The sequence below is a fragment of the Ambystoma mexicanum genome, chromosome 14, assembly GCF_040938575.1.
Source record: "Ambystoma mexicanum isolate Mex_15411 chromosome 14, UKY_AmexF1_1, whole genome shotgun sequence".
Classification (NCBI taxonomy): domain Eukaryota; kingdom Metazoa; phylum Chordata; class Amphibia; order Caudata; family Ambystomatidae; genus Ambystoma; species Ambystoma mexicanum.
In genome coordinates this window covers 167,885,823-167,903,946 of record NC_090940.1, presented here as the reverse complement: position 1 = coordinate 167,903,946, position 18,124 = coordinate 167,885,823, and the positions used below count along the sequence as shown (strand labels likewise).

General features: G+C 42.4%; 1 protein-coding gene across 2 annotated transcripts in view; it reads left to right on the top strand.

The window, feature by feature from the left end:
• The window catches only part of VPS39 (VPS39 subunit of HOPS complex), a 682,603-nt gene that overhangs the window by 564,006 nt on the left and 100,473 nt on the right, over positions 1-18,124 (top strand). For both annotated transcript variants that reach the window (XM_069638818.1, XM_069638817.1), the window contains exon 23: positions 2,944-3,078. In XM_069638818.1, coding sequence (XP_069494919.1) covers positions 2,944-3,078 — 135 coding nt within the window. The remainder of the gene's footprint in view (positions 1-2,943; positions 3,079-18,124) is intronic.

The following is an 18,124-nucleotide window of genomic DNA, read 5'->3' as shown; positions in this document are numbered from 1 at the left end:
CACAACATCATCGCCCTTGTAATGTATTTCTTAGACCACAGTCCAGTCGTACAAAGGAGATCTGACACAAACTAGGTGTCAAAAGCTTCAATGTTTTGCACGTTGCCCACACAACCGAGATGAGACTTTCCACAGAGCGGTTTCTTATCCAGATTGGACATGTTTCTGGCAAAAAAGTGCCTTTCACATCAATTACTCAAAGGATCATTTCAAACCTATTGAGGTTCTGCCAATTTGTCCATTCCCCAAAGAGATCCGGTTGCATTTCACCAAAGCAAATGCACAATTGGATTGGAATTTTACAAAGATAATTGTTGCTATGAAAAACAAAGGCTATACACTCAAAGTGCTGCTAATGCATTTTGTTAGTTTTAATTAATGCATGCATGTTCTAAGGCTGATGGCCAGTGTGGCTAATGTGTTTCTCAGCCTGTTTGGGAGCCTGTCTACAGTCTTCTCTATTCTAACCTTGTCATGTTCTGTTTTAGTAGCTGGTAAATTGGAACATTGTTTATCCGAGTATATGTGTTAGGGTAGAATTTCTGTCTCTCTAACATTTTGAATACCGTAAACATTTTGCTGGCTTTTGTTTTTTAGGTGCCATCAAATGGCCAAAACAAAGTACCGCTTATTAGACACAACTATTGCATTGGAGTACAGATAAGAATGAGATTGGATGTGTGGAGGGACGCATAGCTTGTGGGTGTTCAATTATTACTCACCTGTTTACTGCCCACGGCCATGCTAATCCTTATAATCATTCCCACCCTCTACCTGCCCCGCCCCACCCAAATTCCATCCTCCTGGGATAACTTTATGCTAGCTCAATCAAGAAGTAACATCAAACGTTGCTGTATAGAGCATGCCAATGTTGTTCATACGCATTCTTCTCAGAGTTAATACATTTATTTCAGCTGTAAATGAGCTACTGGTGTAATAAAAAGGTCTTAACGAACGGTACCATCAGCCACTTTATTTAGTATGTGTCCTGATCTGTTCCCTTAACTGACGTCTTGCAAAGCAAACCATTTTAGCCTGTGTGTTGGTGTTAGATAGGCATTTTCTAGGCACTGCGGTCATGTACCCAGATGCTCACACCATGTTTCAGCGGTTTCCAACTTATGGCCAGGTTGTAACATTAAGGCACAGCCAGACAAATGCCTGTCCCAAGCCTATACACAGCCAAACCTGTTGACTTTTCCAATGCATGTTTGACTTTTCTTATGTGGGTAGAGGGACTTCAGTAGAAGTTTATTTTATTTTAAGGACAACAGAGGGGTGGGGGGGGGGGGGACAAATGCAAAGCATTTCCTTACACCCTTGACTGATTTTCCCAGATGACTAGGTGGGTCGACTGGGGTTGGCGACTATTGGACTGTTGGTTCTAGTGAGAGGTGCCCAGGAGCTGCGGTGCAATCGATTACGGGAGCAGAGTGTGCAACCCTTGGCGATGAAGAAATGCAGAAGGCACCAATGCAGACCTCTTCAGGACATTGCACGAAACTGGGGAAGCAAGTTCCAATGACGGCCACTGCACACAGACCTTCCATAGCAGGATCCCTTGAAGCTGGGAGGCTGAAATTTGGCAGGAAGGTGCCTTGCACCACGAACTGGCGACTACTGAAGTTACGGGGCAAATGAGGAACGGTAAGGGTTCTAGGGAGGTAACCCACTGGAGAGCGGGTCAGTACACTGAGGGGTCTAGAGACACTTCTGAAGGCTTACGAGGGCTGGATCCTTGAACGTCTGAAGACTGGTTAGTGCCACCACTGCAAGGGTTGAAGCACCGCTCAGGGCCTTCGCAGATCAGGTAGCCCATTATGGCTTCACTGGGCCAAATGCAGGAAGGGATGCTGGGCCTCTTTGGGAGTTGTCCACGGATCTTCAGTCGGCTGCTCTTCTACACAGGATACGTGACTCCAGCGCTGGCCTGGAAGCAAGTCCAAGACCACAAATGGTAAGGATCTGCACCATTCAAACAGTCATCAGTGGTCCTTTCAGGCACCAAGGATGTGGAGGAGGAGGAGGAGGAGGAGGACGACGAGGAGGAGGAGGAGGAGGACGACGACGAGGAGGAGGAGGGAGGTAAAGAGGGGGGACCCACCCCCACTTTAGTGCACTAGCCACGTTCAGCACCCATATGCAGTAAACACGAATGTGCATACTACAAATGACACAAAGCTTGTAAAAATATAATCGCTGCCACCATATCGTCTTTAGGCACATATAAAAGAAACAACAAATCCCAAGTGTAAAAGACTAGGGTGATACAAAAGTATCCCCACTGCATTGTAAGATGCTGTGTGAACTGCAAGGTAAAACGACAAGGGAGAAACATAGTTTCCCAGTACTGATAGTCTGAAGGACTGATCAGTTTCCCTATAACAAAATTATCACAAAGGCAGGGGAGTGAAGCTGAAGGCTTCACTTCCTTGTAAAAAGTCTGGGCTGGTTACAAAGCAAAAGGTTTGGTGGGGTTCATATAAATAGGGAGGCAAAGTTGCTAAAATAGAAATCTTTCAATGGCCCTCGGTAGTTATTGGGTGGGTAAATAACCAAACCACCATCGGTGTCCCTCCTGACATCCCATCTTCCTCCCGTCTGTGCTCAAACATAATAGTTTTGACTTATAGGTGGCACTTATGGCGCACCTGATAGACATAATTGTAATTGAGTTATTAAAAACTCCTTCCTTTTCCTCCTAGCACTGTTCAATTTACCTCTGCACCCATACACTTCAATATCCCTTAGATGCTTATGGTAAATCATGCTGTGGGCTTCAGCGCTCTTGTTTTGCCTTTTTGTGGCGATTCTCAGTATTAAGTTGGTCGTTTTAACGTGTTCCTTTGGTGCAGTTTGATATTCAAGAGAATCATCTGTTTATTGCAATCAATACATATCCTCTGGACATTTTTCATCTCCTCAACTATCCTTATTCTCTAGGCAATAAACCTCTTACCAGCAAACACTCAAATTTCTGAAATAAGAAAATTCCTGGAGAAAGTCCTGGAGGAAAATGCACAAAGGAAGCGTTTCAACCAGGTTTTAAAGAATCTTTTACACGCAGAGTTCCTGAGGGTAAGTCTCTGGATCGGATTGCTTTTCCCAAACATAAATCTTTAAAAAAACAAAACATTTATCTTTGTGTTTCCTACTGAATTAATTACTGTTGTGATGGAATTATTTTCTTGACATTCAATTGTATGTTTCAGTTTTGGAACTTCACAGTGCAGAGATGAATAAATAAGATGCAATTCCCTATAGCTGCTCAGATTATTCTTGTGCCGGTCGTAAAATGAAATGAGTTCTGCTGTCTCTAGTTCAACCTTTTCCAGATACCAGCACAAAGAATCTGCCCCTGGAATCCCTCGTATGGGAGGAGGGTGATGCTTGAAAGCTTTAGAACGTGCTGATGTACATCACTTACCCATTTCCTTATGCTGGTCATCATTCCTAAATATTCCAAGAGCTCATTTGTAAAAGCTCTTTTGGAACTGCAGACCAACAATGGCCACATTTGGAACTAGTGTAGCTTATTGGGAGCTCATGGCCCATTTCTCGGATTGAATGAACAAAACACAATTTTTCAGGGTGAGAGATCCCTCTACTCCCAAATCTTAGAATGTATACATGTGACTACATATACATTGTTTCACAATGGTATATTTTAATCTTGAGATAGAGTACTAAGGGGTATTCTGAAGAAACAATAGAAATTAGTATGATCCAGCGAAAAGAGGATCTTAATGTACAAACATACAACAGCACAAAATTATTATCGGAGCAGTTGTGCAATGAAGACAGAAATCTACAATCATTAACATAATATAAAAAGATCACAATAACAACAGTGTTTGAACTGTACACTGTTCATGTGAAGTCGTCGACACAACAGTGTTTCGGCCTAAAACAGCTGTAAAGTGAAGCTAGGTGAGCAGGCCTTCATCAGGAAGTGTGGTGTAATGATAGTAGTCCCGGGGTATCTATCAAGGGTTAATCCATAGCCAAGGTGAGACCGGTCCATACTGAATACAGGAACCGAACAGCCATTTTGCTGTGCTGTAGAAAACCAAAGAGTGTCTGTGGACCCTCAAGTGGTAATGAGTGTCATTTGCGTGACACTGGAGAAATGGAATCAATCAGCATAGGTAGTCCTCCTGGTGTGTCAATGCTAGCAACAGCGACTCCTGTGAAAGTCGTGCATTGACACACCAGGAGGACTACCTATGCTGATTGATTCCATTTCTCCAGTGTCACGCAAATGACACTCATTACCACTTGAGGGTCCACAGACACTCTTTGGTTTTCTACAGCACAGCAAAATGGCTGTTCGGTTCCTGTATTCAGTATGGACCGGTCTCACCTTGGCTATGGATTTAACCCTTGGTAGATACCCCGGGACTACTATCATTACACCACACGTCCTGATGAAGGCCTGCTCACCTAGCTTCACTTTACAGCTGTTTTAGGCCGAAACACTGTTGTGTCGACGACTTCACATGAACAGTGTACAGTTCAAACACTGTTGTTATTGTGATCTTTTTATATTATGTTAATGATTGTAGATTTCTGTCTTCATTGCACAACTGCTCCGATAATAATTTTGTGCTGTTGTATGTTTGTACATTAAGATCCTCTTTTCGCTGGATCATACTAATTTCTATTGTTTCTTCAGAATACCCCTTGGTACTCTATCTCAAGATTATTAAAATATACCATTGTGAAACGATGTATATGTAGTCACATGTATACATTCTGAGATTTGGGAGTAGAGGGATCTCTCACCCTGAAAAATTGTGTTTTGTTCTTTCAAGTTTACCTACCTGGGTCTTTCAGGGCTTTGCCAGGTACCCTTACATTTAAACCATTTCTCGGATTGCAGTTGTCTCTTTTAACAAATATTATGGTGAGTGTGATTGCTGTACTGAGTGTATTTTCTGATGGCATTTTACTTTCTTTCATTCTTAAAAACATTCCTTTGAATTCTCACTGCTGCTTTGTTCTTTTTTTTTTTTTAGACGATTTCCTTTGTTTTAACACATTTACCACAGTGAATGGATTTGCAGCAGGCGCTGTTGACTCTTACCTACCCAGGTCCCTGGTCAGCACTGTAGCACTACATGGTACCTCATTACAAGTGTGGCGGTCTGGAAATAAGGGTGCTGGTTACACCGTACCAGAACCCTTTCTAGACCACCACACTACAACTTTGCGGGCGAGGGCCGTTGCGCCCAACAGATCTGGCCTACTGGGCATAAAGGCACCCGCTCGCAGAGTTTTCAGAGGCACCGTTGGCAACAGTGCCAGTGCTTCCGTGTCCCCATTCCTAGGGAGTCCTAAGGTACCCTATGGGAATGGGGATCTCAGGTGGTGGAAACTGTGTTATGAGTCCAGCGCCGGTTATCGCCGGACTTGTAATGAGGCACATGGTTTGCTTGCCTGAGTTTTTATGGGTTCAGAAGTTTCAATACCTGCAATCCTTCATGTACCCATTAAAGACTGTGGGGTTTTGGAGGCCAACCTATTATGGTGAACAGGAAAGACTCTGAAGTCTCGCCAAACCTAACCAAGGTAGGTAGCAGAGAGACAAGTGTTCAGTGCTATAATGGGTTCACACAGAGCTACACAATTCTTCCAGTGAGACAGTTGAACTGGGGGTTTCTCAGCCCTTTAAGGGGAGTAGCAATACCCTAGAGATGGATGGGGATGCAGATTTTATTCATACATCAATAATCAAAACGACTCAGGTAATTTGGCAAAAGGAAGACTGTTTTATTTTCAGTGATCTAAAACGGAGTACAAGGAACATCGACGCACTCGCTTGATCCTCTTACTCGATGCATCTTAAAAAAAACTGGGTTCTTATAACCAAAATTAGTCATCAATGATGTTAAGCTGTGTACTACCAACATCATCCTACCTGGCAAACTACAAAAACCTATGCACAGTAATGATAGGCTCTCAGTGAATAGCTAAGTATACGTTCTAAATCAGCATGAGTCAGTGACTGAAAGTGATGGGGTACTTAACATCAAGTGGGGCAACTAAGCCCTCCCCTCAAAATGGACACTATGAACGTCACTAAATGTACGACGTCCCATTGGCTGCAGAAACTATAGGACCCTTAATTACGTGGTCCTCTATAATTGGTTGGCTTCTAACCTCCGCCAGTATTTCTCCACCTACGTCTAACAGCAGGCAGGCTGAACATCCAGGTGCTGCTGAGCTCGTCTTAGTATCAGCTTCCCACCAATTAGCATATCAGTTCATCATCACCTCAATGGTCTAGTGTCAATTAGGGCTTTGAAATTCGGCCTTGAGAGTGTTCTTATCTCTGAGAAATTCAGTGAGTGAAGGCACATTCTGCCCTCGTGCGTAGGTGTGACCATCATGTTCGTCCAACTTCATCCTTCCACGTGACTAGAGACCATGGAATCGAGCTTCTGGTGCATTTAAAATACTAATTCTTAATAGACCTCGGACGTCTTTGTTTTTGTCTATGCCTTCAGAACAGGAGTTCTGTTCTTTCACACGATTTGTATCCAATGTCAGTTTGCTCCAGTTTGAGAAGACCTTGGCTTCTTAGCTCTTCCAACCATGCATTCTGAGATTCATTTTGTTAATTCAACTGCTTTTTAACCTCGACACACTAGAATGAGGCCTTCTTGTTACTGTTAAGCACTGCTAAAATGCGTAGTGCAAACATCCATCCTTTACTTGTCCATATGTATGTATGTATGTATGTATGTATGTATGTGTATATAGGCGCTTGCCACAATCTATTCACTATAAAGCATAAGGCTAGCTTCATGATTACTTTGCTACTTGCGTTTCTTGCATCTGTACACGTGTAAACTAACTTGATAACTTCATCAGTTCTGTGGCATAAACTTCTTCACCTTGATCCCAAGATGTCACTTATCTTCGATACTTTCTTGATGCCTTATAGAATATCTGCATTCACCATTCATTTTTGACGCTTATCTGCTCTGTTTCTTCAGGGATCTAATTTAAACGACTATCATACTTCTTTGTGTGCAGGTATGGCTTTCTCAATGGGAATCTTGCTTCTAGGATTCTCATAGGTATTTGGAGTCTTACTGGTACTGCACAGAGTCCATACTCGATTCAACTGCTCCGTGTATGTCTCATACTTCGGTTTTCCGGTATAAACTCTATGGGCAACATAGGCGATATAGGTGAAGTGGTTGAGGTGGGGGTACTTGGCTTCTGCTCTACCCTCCCCCCCTCTGGGCGATTAATCGACCACTTTCATCATCCTTTACATCCAGTCATCCTCTTCTGAAAAGGAGCTTCTTTTGGGACCCATATATTTGACTCCCTTCAGGCAACCTGCTCTTTTGACATGCTCATCTTTGGTCCATGTCATGTGTTGACACTGTCCATTTGGGCTGCAGTAGACCCAACTTCCCACATATTTCTTATGATTCTTCGGTTATAGGAACTTTGTTCCCTCAGGTACATGGATACTGGCCTTCACATAGTCTCTGATTTCTTCATCTGTCAGGTCTTTGGCCTTCCATCTCTGCTCAACATCGATCATGATATTCATTCTATTGCTTTCTTTGCTGTCTTCCTGCATTGCGAGGTTATCAACTTGATCACACAAAATCCAAGCAATATCTTCACTATTGGAGCTCCAAGGAACTTGAAGATGTTTGCCATCCATTGCGGAATCCAAGAAAAGATTGATCCAAACCAGATGTCATCAGCAATGTCTTCAACTTCATCTATGATCTGACCATGGAGCATAGTCAGCATGTTTATGGCCTCTGTCAAGGTTCCATTCTCGTCATCATGAGAAGGTATCAATGTGCAACACGATTCTCCAATTTTTGCACAAACACCTCCATCCATAGCTGTGATCATATCCAGGACATACCTATTCTGGAGAGTCATCAGTCTTATGGCTCTCAGTTCTTCTCTAATTGTGTTGAATCCTTTGATAGTCGTGTTGATCGTCTGTAGCAATTCCCATCTGGTTATCTGTAACCACTTTGTATTTACTCCAACCTGGATTCTCGGCATAAAAATCAACGTGAACACACAGAATAGCATCAAAAGCTTCTATTGACTTGGCTGAGAAATAGTTTTCTCTCTTCATCCTTCTCATCCACTCCACAGATCTCTTCTTCCTCAGGTGAACATCTGCTTTCAGGAAACTGTCAAGATTCAGATCCCTCTTTGGAATCACCAAAGCTGGAACATGGACATTCACTAGTGAGCAAAGCCCTCTCCAATTCTCTGGCAATTTTATATATGCTCTGGATCCGCAAGCCCAGTAGTGATCCGTGATCACTGCTCTTACCAATCTTTATTCCTGGTACATCTAAGATTTGCCGCACTTCTGGTTTTCTCCCATATTTTTTGTGCCCTTATTTCTGAAGCATAACTTTGCACTCTTGAACGGAACAATCTGCAAAGTTCCTCCTCCATCTTCGACCTGAGGCAGTAGCTTGGCAAGCCTCGGCCATAATGGCTTGCATCCATTTTGCACTAAGTCAACTGTCTCTTTATAGAATCCAATCGGTTAAGCCCGGCTGTGGTGTAAAGGGCGGTGCATTTGTGGAGTAGAGCTGTTAGCTGCTGTGGCTCTGGCGTTTGTTTGTGCGCCTGGACTTTGCTTTCTGGATACTAAGAGCGCATACTTTGCTCATTGAACTGCATCCTGATTTTATTTATTCCAAACACTTCAACATTTTGTTCTATTCAGAAGTTGCCTACTCCTTTAACTCTCTCGAAGAGTAGCCACGCCCCCCGACCAAACAGGAAGTTAAATACTGCACACCCAGCCCTTGCGGCGTTAAGCCTGGCTGTGGTGTAAAGGGCGGTGCGTTTGTGGAGTAGAGCTGTTTAGCTGCTGTTTGGCTCTGGTGGCGCTGTAACTGAGGTTAATGTGTCGCGGGCTCCCTCGGTGCCCAGGAAGGACGTGTCCTCTCTTCTGCAACGCCGAGCACAGGGTGTGAAGCCGCGTGAGTCTGCTCTTCGGTGATCAGAGCTGAGGGACTCAGAGGAGATTGAATTCGCTATTGCTGTAACCCGCATTCAGATAAAAGGTGAGCGCCACTTGGCCTGAGTTCTACATTCTAAAAAACTTTGATACCCTCACGTGGCATACTGTGTGCCATTTTATCAAAATTACAAGGTACCAGTGGTGAACTATTGATGGAATTTTCAAACTAATCAGTTTGTGGATCACTCGACTGTGACTGTGGGGCATGGCCCTTTGAACAGCCGAGCATACCTATATATTGCACCAATTAACTGTTTATGCGCGTGAGGGTGTCAACCTTTGATTTCTTATTAATCTAACCTGCTCGACTGCAGGGCTAGACTCTTTGAGCAGTCGAGCCAATCCCTTGTGCCATAGCTATTCAAAACAATGCACTCGCAAGAGTACCGGAAGAGTACCGCTTGACCGCGAGACGCTGCAGGACTTGCCGATTTCATTTGTTGCCTGTTGCCTGCTGTCAGAGTTTTTTGGCTGTTTCTTGGAGAAAGGCACGTGGAGGACTGTTGGAGGTGACTAAGGACTAAGGGCCTCTCTTGGCTGGTCCGGGAGCCTCCTCTGTTTCTTGCCTGTGTGAATTGAGTTTAAAATGGCATACACATTAACAAGTATGGCGCCAAATATTTTTCACTTAACAATAGTAAGGAAACCATCAAATCAGGGTGGCTCTGAAGCTCTCCAGCAGAAATTTTACTCTGCCACCTCAATCACACCAACGCGAGTGTCATCTGACTCAAAACCTAAATTCACTTTTGACAATTATATGAATGATTCTATTGTTTCTATTTCATCCATGTCAACATCCCATCTGGTTGATCACAACAAATCTGGTGGGTCAGAGGCCAATAGTGTGCCATTCCCTGTGAATACACCTCGTGCGAGAGTCAATCCACAACCATTCTCTGACCAAATGATGTTAGCATCTACTAAACACATCCAGAGACTTTCTTCCTACCGCATTGTTACCTCACCAATAAAATTCCCTCCCTTGTGTAATGACCACACATGCTTGTCTATTCATGCAAGCCAATGCGAATCCCCAATGTTATGGCGGGATAATCATTTTTCTGGTGAGCATTTCCATGTGGGGGAGGAGGATTCAACTCAAGTCCACTCTCGAGTAGACATTCGTAATCCCATGTTACAGTCCTTTGCTTTACCTACGCCCAGAGCAATTAAAACGGTCCCAGCTGATTTATTTTAGCAGCTTTCAACCATGATTCAACCAGCTCTCATTGGAATTAACACTACTATCATGAGTCTGTGTAAACTATTTGAGTCACTTGATACAAAGGTCTCACATCAGTCGAAACAATTTGATGATCTAACGAAGTGGTTATCGGCTTATTTTTCATCTACACAGTCCAAGAGTATGCTTGCGCACAATGAATTGTATGTAGTGAATAATTCAGTGGAATGTGTTGATTCTGATGTTGATGGTAGTGTTCATAATCTGGCCATGACTAGTGAACATATACATACTGCATATCAGGAGGTGGCCTTAGATTCTTGTGCTTTGCCCCTGATCTCTGGCATAATACGTCCTATAATAAGTTCGTGTTCTGCTCCGAGCAATGAGCTAAAGACTGCAGCTATTGTACATCCATCTCAAGAATGCGCCTCTGGATCAAAACAGGTGAATGTGGTGCTTGCACCTGAGCGTCCAGCAGGCCAAGGTTTAAGCCACCTAGAGGAGCTTAAAGCTAGAAATCCTAAAACTGTTCAAAAGAAATCTTTCTTTGTAAAAAAAAAAACGAAAAATATGGTCAATATCAAACATACTAAAAAAACACTCAATTCTTTTTTTTAAAGCCTTGAGCAAAACAACTGCTGCACAAAACAATGTGCTGCTGGCAATTGAAATAGCCCCTATTTCAATACCAGCATCCATAGCTCCTTCAATTCCGCCTTTGGCAACCCCAGTTAGTATTGGACTAAGTAATAAGGATTGTCTGGGTGGCCCTCTGTCTCCTCTTTCACAACTAGTACTATCGATAGCTCAAAATAATGAGGCGGAGAATCAACTTGCTGCATTAAAGAAACAAAATGCTGATTTGTTTGGCTCTACTTATGGCCAGCCTATTGAAGTGTTATCTGTCCCTACTGTTCCGTTTGTCAACCTTGCCAACTAAAATTTCCAGTGAACAAGTTTGTGAACCTTCTAGATTGCCTATTATAACACAATCTAGTACCTCTTTTTCTAAAGGGCATGCACCCACAACAGATGTTCTATTGACACATGTGTTTGAGAATTTCAAACAGAAGGTAGATGAATATTTGGCCACTAACATAGCCAGGATGCAAAACACCATTCCTGCAGCAGTGGCTACTGCTAGTGGTCAAATGCCACAAATGTCCTCACATGAAGAACAGCATATGCAGGAGGAAATGTGTGGTGTTCATTGTAACACAAGCACTGACATCTCAAAACTACAATGGATACCAGAGAAACCCAACTTGCACCCAGTTTCACGCCATTTACATCCACGCAGAGCACATTTTCACACTTTCATCCTAAAATGCCGAGATGGAGATTTTCCATCCTATGACTTGAATCGCCAGAGTGTTTTGATCATCTTTGGAGATGTTCCCGAGCTATGTAACGTATCAACACAGGACATAGACCAAATAGAATTTATCTCGGACTCAACACGCGCAATTGTGAGATTATGGCTCCCATCTGGAGTTGTACGAGATTCCATTTGGAGATGTAGGATGCAATTGTTCGATATGGGTTTCCTTTTAGCTGAGGACCCAGCAGGTGTCCATCCTAAAACCCAACATATTTGTATGAAACCGAAGATCTATCAAGGAGTGAATCGAGATAATGTAATGGCTCAGAATGCCTCTACTCAACAACATTAACCACCAGCATGCCTTGCCCTGGCCACCTTTAAAATAGCAAGTTGGAATAATAGGGGCAATTCTCACTTACAATCTTCCATTGCCAAGTGGTCAGATCTTTGCCAGGTGATAGCACTGCAGGAAACCTGGCTCATCTCCTGCCCATTGTGGGATGGTTATGAGATTACCTTGCTTCCTGCACTTCCCAGTGGGGGCAGACCGTCCTCAGGCCTCCTTGTGGCAGTGCACATCTCTAGTGGCCCGCGTTGTCGTCTGTTGGGGCTCAGATCCAACAAGTCCAAGTTGTCAGTCATTTGTCAATATTTACAGGAACATTGCTGTCATGTCCGATGACATCTTTTATGATGGTTTATCTGAGATTGTAGACATGATACTGATGAACCATATAATTTCAGACACTATCATTGCGGGTGACCTTAATTTGGACTGCTGGAAGCCCTCAGGCAACACTGAGGACGCTAAGAGATAGAACAACTTCATGCAAGACTGCAATTTTCATATGTTCAATGGTTCTGTCGATGGAGACGTACCTCCCCAACATACGTGGCAACGTGGGTCTAGCACAAGTACAATCGACTATATTTATATGAGTTCCCGATTGTTCAAAAATGTAATTAAATTGGACATTAGTGATCAACCTCACAGTGATCATAGACTGTTGCTCGCACATTCCACCCGGAACTCTGCGATAATCAGCGATAAGCCAAGCTTGCATGCAGAGTCGAATACTAAGCAGTACTCTGATCTTTTAAAACCATTCATGAAGACTATAACTATTCCTCGGCTTAATCAAGTATGACACCCACACACCTTCAATGCAGAGACCCATCATATTAAAGCAGATTTTAAAAATCTTAAGAAAAAACTAGCAGCCTCACAAGATCCTCTGCGCTGGCAGCATCTAAAAACAGCCAAATGCTGTTATAAAAACTGGTTAAAGAGTAGAAAGGCGGCTCAGTTCCAACAGGATAGTGAGACAATGCAAAATGCAATGTCCAATAAAAACTCTACCTCTATGTGGCAGTTATTGAATGACCGTAGTTGTCATCTCCATGGAGATGCACAAATCAATGGCGTCCAGGAAACCGCTTGGATTTCCCACTTTTCTTCTTTGTATGCTGACCCTGTCTTCTCAAAAATTATCTATTCACCTACATCTGCCTCCTCGTGGCAATTACGGATTGCCATAGAAAGCATTCATGCCATTATCATGCAGGCAAGCTCATCTCGGGCGATGAAGCCAGATGGGCTTTCAAACTTTATGTTCAAAGCCCACCCAGATGAATGGGCCAACATCCTCCACTCCATCTTTGAGGAAATATTAACATCTCGTGCCATCCCCATATCTTGGAAAACTTCTATAATTATCCCTATTTTCAAGAAGGGGATCACAGTGTTCCCGCCGATTACCGGCCGATCGCCTTACTGGATGCGCCAGGGAAAGTATTTGCCAAACTGATTCTTTGTGAATTTAATGCCTGGACTCTACAATCCCAGCTCCGAGATCCTCATCAAACAGGATTTGTTGCTGGCATGGGAAATACCATAAATCTGTTTGCCCTTAATTCAGTTAAATTGCAATGTCACATGTTTAAACAGGTTTCTTTGCATTTGTTGATCTCAATGCCGCCTTCGACTCGGGGAGTCTGGTGCTTCTGCTTTCCAAACTTGGCAAAGATAATTGCCCGGAAACATTGTATGATGTTATTCACTCATTGCATTCTCAAACCTCCATCAGAGTTCGGTTAACTTTAGATGGATTATTATCTGACCAGATTAGTACCTTTCGGGGGTTTAAAGCAAGGATGTCTTTTAGCTTCAGCAATCTTCAATTACTTCATTCATGATGTTAGATCTGCCTTGCTAGACGTGATGTCAGATTCTCCAAAACTTAATAATCAACCTATTCAAACCCTTATGTATGCAGAGGACCTAGTTCTCATCTCAAAAACACAACTAGGTCTGCAGCGCTTGCTGGACGTGTTTTGCATCTACATTAAAAAAAAAGAGTTGAAAATCAACACATTGTTGCCTATTCACCCAAGCGTCAAGGCCCGTTATCATATGTCTGGACTTTTGATCGATCTCCCATACAAATGGTACCACAGTATACCTATCTTGGTATATTGTTTGAGGGCCAGTAACATGCAAAAGCCCATATAGCACGATTAGAGGCAAAGCTTACATCATCAATTTCGCAAGCCAAAATTATAATGTTTAAATATGGTAAGTTTTCAATAAGGCCCACACTGTTTTTTTGGAACATGAAAACAATTCTGGCACTTTTGTATGGCCTTGAAACATTAAACATTAACTCACCTTTTCCGTTTGCTAAATGGGAAGCAAAATATTGGCGGCATACTTTGCACCTACCAAACTGTATACCCGCCCCTGGATAAGGTATGAACTGGGTTTGGTTTCCATACACGCCATATATCAGTGACGTTTGTGTGCGTTTTTTAGGAAATGTTTGATTTAGACTACCCTAAATGTCCTGTTGAAAACTGTGACAAAATATATATTTACTACTAATCAAACGTTTATCAAGCAATGGCTCACAAAGGTCTATCATATACTAAATTCGGCAGATGTGTCACTAGACCTATTAATACAGAATCCGGACAAAGCAAAATTAAAACTGTTTGAGCTTGACTGGATAACCACCAGAACCCTGTGTCGTTCGTACCATGATATGGAGGGAGCCCGGTTTCCACATAAAAAACTACGAACTTTGCCTTCTTATTTGGTCCGGTGCCCCTCATTTAAATTCTGTAATGGCATTCTAAGATTACGCTTTAATTTGTGGAATACCCGAGACGTTCAAGCCAAACGGAAACAATTAGCTATAAAAGACCATTTCTGCCGTTTTTGCTTGATGAAAGACACTCGTGAAACATTAGTACATATCATCACAGAATGTTGTGCTTTATGGCCCTTACGTGAAATACATTATACAAGATACAAGGCACTGTAAACACTTGTGCATTACAGATCAGGGTTTGTGTTGGTCATTCATCTTGGGTGCCTGTTATTTACCTTTACAAATTGCAACTGTCAACTCCTTAACCTGCTTAGATTTGGATGCTACAAAAAACGAAACCTTCTCTTGCTGAAAAAATAAAATGACTAATCCTGTGGTGGATACATTTCTTTTCAAATGTATTATGAGTTTAAACAGTAAGAGTTTTATTTATTCATGATATCAAGAAACCATAAATAGAAAGAAAATGTTTAAACGCATTTGCTGACCTTACTATATATTGATCATATGACTACGCCTATATTTGGTTTCTTTTGTGGTTTTTGCGGAATGAAATGTAATTGTAACCTAAATGTAAATAATATGTGTATGTTTTTGTATGTGTTATGTATACATTTTTTTGTATTTTGTATTTGAAAGGTTGATTCAATTCAGCCAATACAAATAAAAAAAAATAAAAAATCCAATTATTACCCAGGCTCTGCAGATTACCACTCCTTCCTCCCATCCATCTGGGGACAACACTGATCCCCCAGATCTGCATCTGTCCTCTGTACTTCCATTTTCGAATTTCTTATCTAGAGTTTCCTGGGCTTTGAAGTTTCTTGTTCACTTCTCTTCTGACTCCAGCTCCTTTTTCTCCAGGCTTGTTATATCGGATCACATGATTCTTTGTCTGTTCTTGGTCTCTTGTCTTTGTGTCTTGAACATAATCATCTTCATCTGGGTCTGTGCATTCAGTTGCCCATTTGAAATTGCCATCTCGGCCCATTCCCTGGCCTCTGGTTCTGCAAAGTGCTACGTGCGACAATCTGCTGTCTGGACACCTATGTCGATGGCTTTGAAGATCTTGGACTTCCCCATACTGTACGGCAGGAGGGTTCACACAAAGCATCCTTCCTTTGAGGCACTTCTTCCCACTTCCTTCATATGCTGATACCAGATGTTATTTCCCAAGTGTGCTGTGCTGTCCAGGTAATCATTGAACTCGAAGTTATCCTCTTTGGTACTACACTTCGATCTCATTCTTCTCTCGTGAACTTTAATGCAGAACTACAGCATAGCTCTTTCTTATTGAACCAAACCTAGGAACATTTATCAGCTGTCTAGGCATGTTCATTTGTGCTACCTGAGTAGGAGAAAGTTCAATAAGTCTCTTTCTATACTGGAGTTTCTGTCTGGTTCTAGCAAAAGATGGCCATAGGGAATCTACCATAATCTCTATACAAGATCTTCCTCCAAAAGGTAACTTATCTAATTCAGGAGTAGGAACATTCATGTGCATTCCTGTAGTAGGTTCACTTTCTACCAATTCTTTGTCTCTCCTGCAAAGCCTGTTTCTGGAGCCCAAAAATAACTTCTAAGACCTTTTGTGAACGACTATCAGTATCATTTATCTCGGACCCAGACAAAGCGTCATCTTTCTTTGGAACAGGAATGACTACATAGGGTCTTGGCTGCCTAGTAGTTGTCACGTTCATACCTTCCTTCTGTTCAGGAAAATTCACTGGAGTCTTGGCTCCATGCACGTCAATATAATATGACGTTCGTACTTTCAGTGAAAGCAATACAATTATGAACAGAATGCAAAAGTATATTATGCATAAATAGGATATTTGACAGTATCTACTCTGTGAACAAAGTGGACGTCTTTCTTGGTCAGGCATGACTACATTACTACTAACCACACCCATCTTTATTGCCTAAGGAAGGAAAAAGCTCAACTTTAATACTGCTACATTATGTACTGCTTCTGAAACCTGTGGACTTTCCTCAGTGCTTTGTCCTGGCTGATCAAGGACAAGACACTCAACGATCTGCTTGCATCAGTCTTCATCAGAAGAAATATATACATCTCTTTAAGCATGAAGAAAATGATTTCACCAATGTTCTTTACACTTCTCTCCAGAAAGTCTCCTCTTAGAATGTTCCACATTTGCTTCACTGTTCAGATAAGTTCAATGTCATATATCGGCTCCCAGTCAATGCCTTTAAATCTGTTTCAGATCAGATAACATGATGAATTTCTTTCAGCATAGAACAAGACTCTTTCTTTGACCAACAGCCTCTCGATCTGTCCCGCGAAGGAAAGTTTTACTCTGACCTCAGATTTTGCTCAGAATACAGACTCACTTGGACTATAATTCCTTCCAATATCACATTCAGGTCTGCAGTGTTTCTCGGGTCCCTTTAAAAACGTACGCACATCTGTGTGCCTTCCAACAAGATACAGGTACTCATTAAACAAAAGAACACCACACTAACTAGTCTGTGCTTCGTCAGTTGTTAGGGGCATTTGTGCTCTTCCCACTGTACTCAGGGGGGAAGGGGGGACTACAAAACCTGTTCGATGATTGCTGCTAGTAGTCTCCTCACAATTGGCCATTCTTAGGATCTTGCAAGAAAACACAAACATTAGACGTTTTCCCAACGATATCCAGATAAGAGCGCAGAATGAAGACAAACACCTCAAATATGATCCTTGAAACGTTGTTATTGGGTAATACCATAGCCAAATCCAAACAAGAACTCAGTATGGAATGAATCAGGATACTGTACTCTTTTCCAATTGTCAACACCATGATCAGAATTTGGCATATTTTTTCTCTTCTTATCAAGGCTTAAGCATGCCTCAGTCCAAAGTCTATCAAACTCCTGTGGCTCAAGAACAAAGATTTTTTTCCCCAGCTCTGCAAAGACTGCACAGAGCATAACTTTTCACTTGTCAGCTTCTGCGTCCTTCTTCCTTGTCATAGGTCTTCTCTGCACATGCTGTGGTTCTTCCCCGATGCCTGTACTTGCTTCCGATGGGTGCGAGGGCATTGGGGTTTCTCCAACATGAATGTTGACGTCGCCTACGAAAGTCCACGTACGTCAGCCTTGAGCTTTGATTGCAGATGGCGTGACGTCTGCCACAATGAATGGGCCGTTGAAGCGGGGTTCGTCCCACTTCTTCCTTGTATGATTGCGGATTAAGACTGCATCACCGGGGAATAGTTGGGGAAGACCTAATTTCTGAGGTTCACTTGTTGCAGCATCTCCTTCTGTATTCTGCACTGCCCGGCACCCTCTTTGACGTAACTAACCTAAAATGACAGATACTTAAGTCATACAGTTCAAATAATCACGTAATTCCAACCCTAATAAATCTGAAGTTGGCTGAGCATCAGTTCAAACTCTGGATGGAGGTGTGCTCATTCGCCTTCCCATCACAATTTCATGGGTGGTGAGATGGTGGATGGAACCTG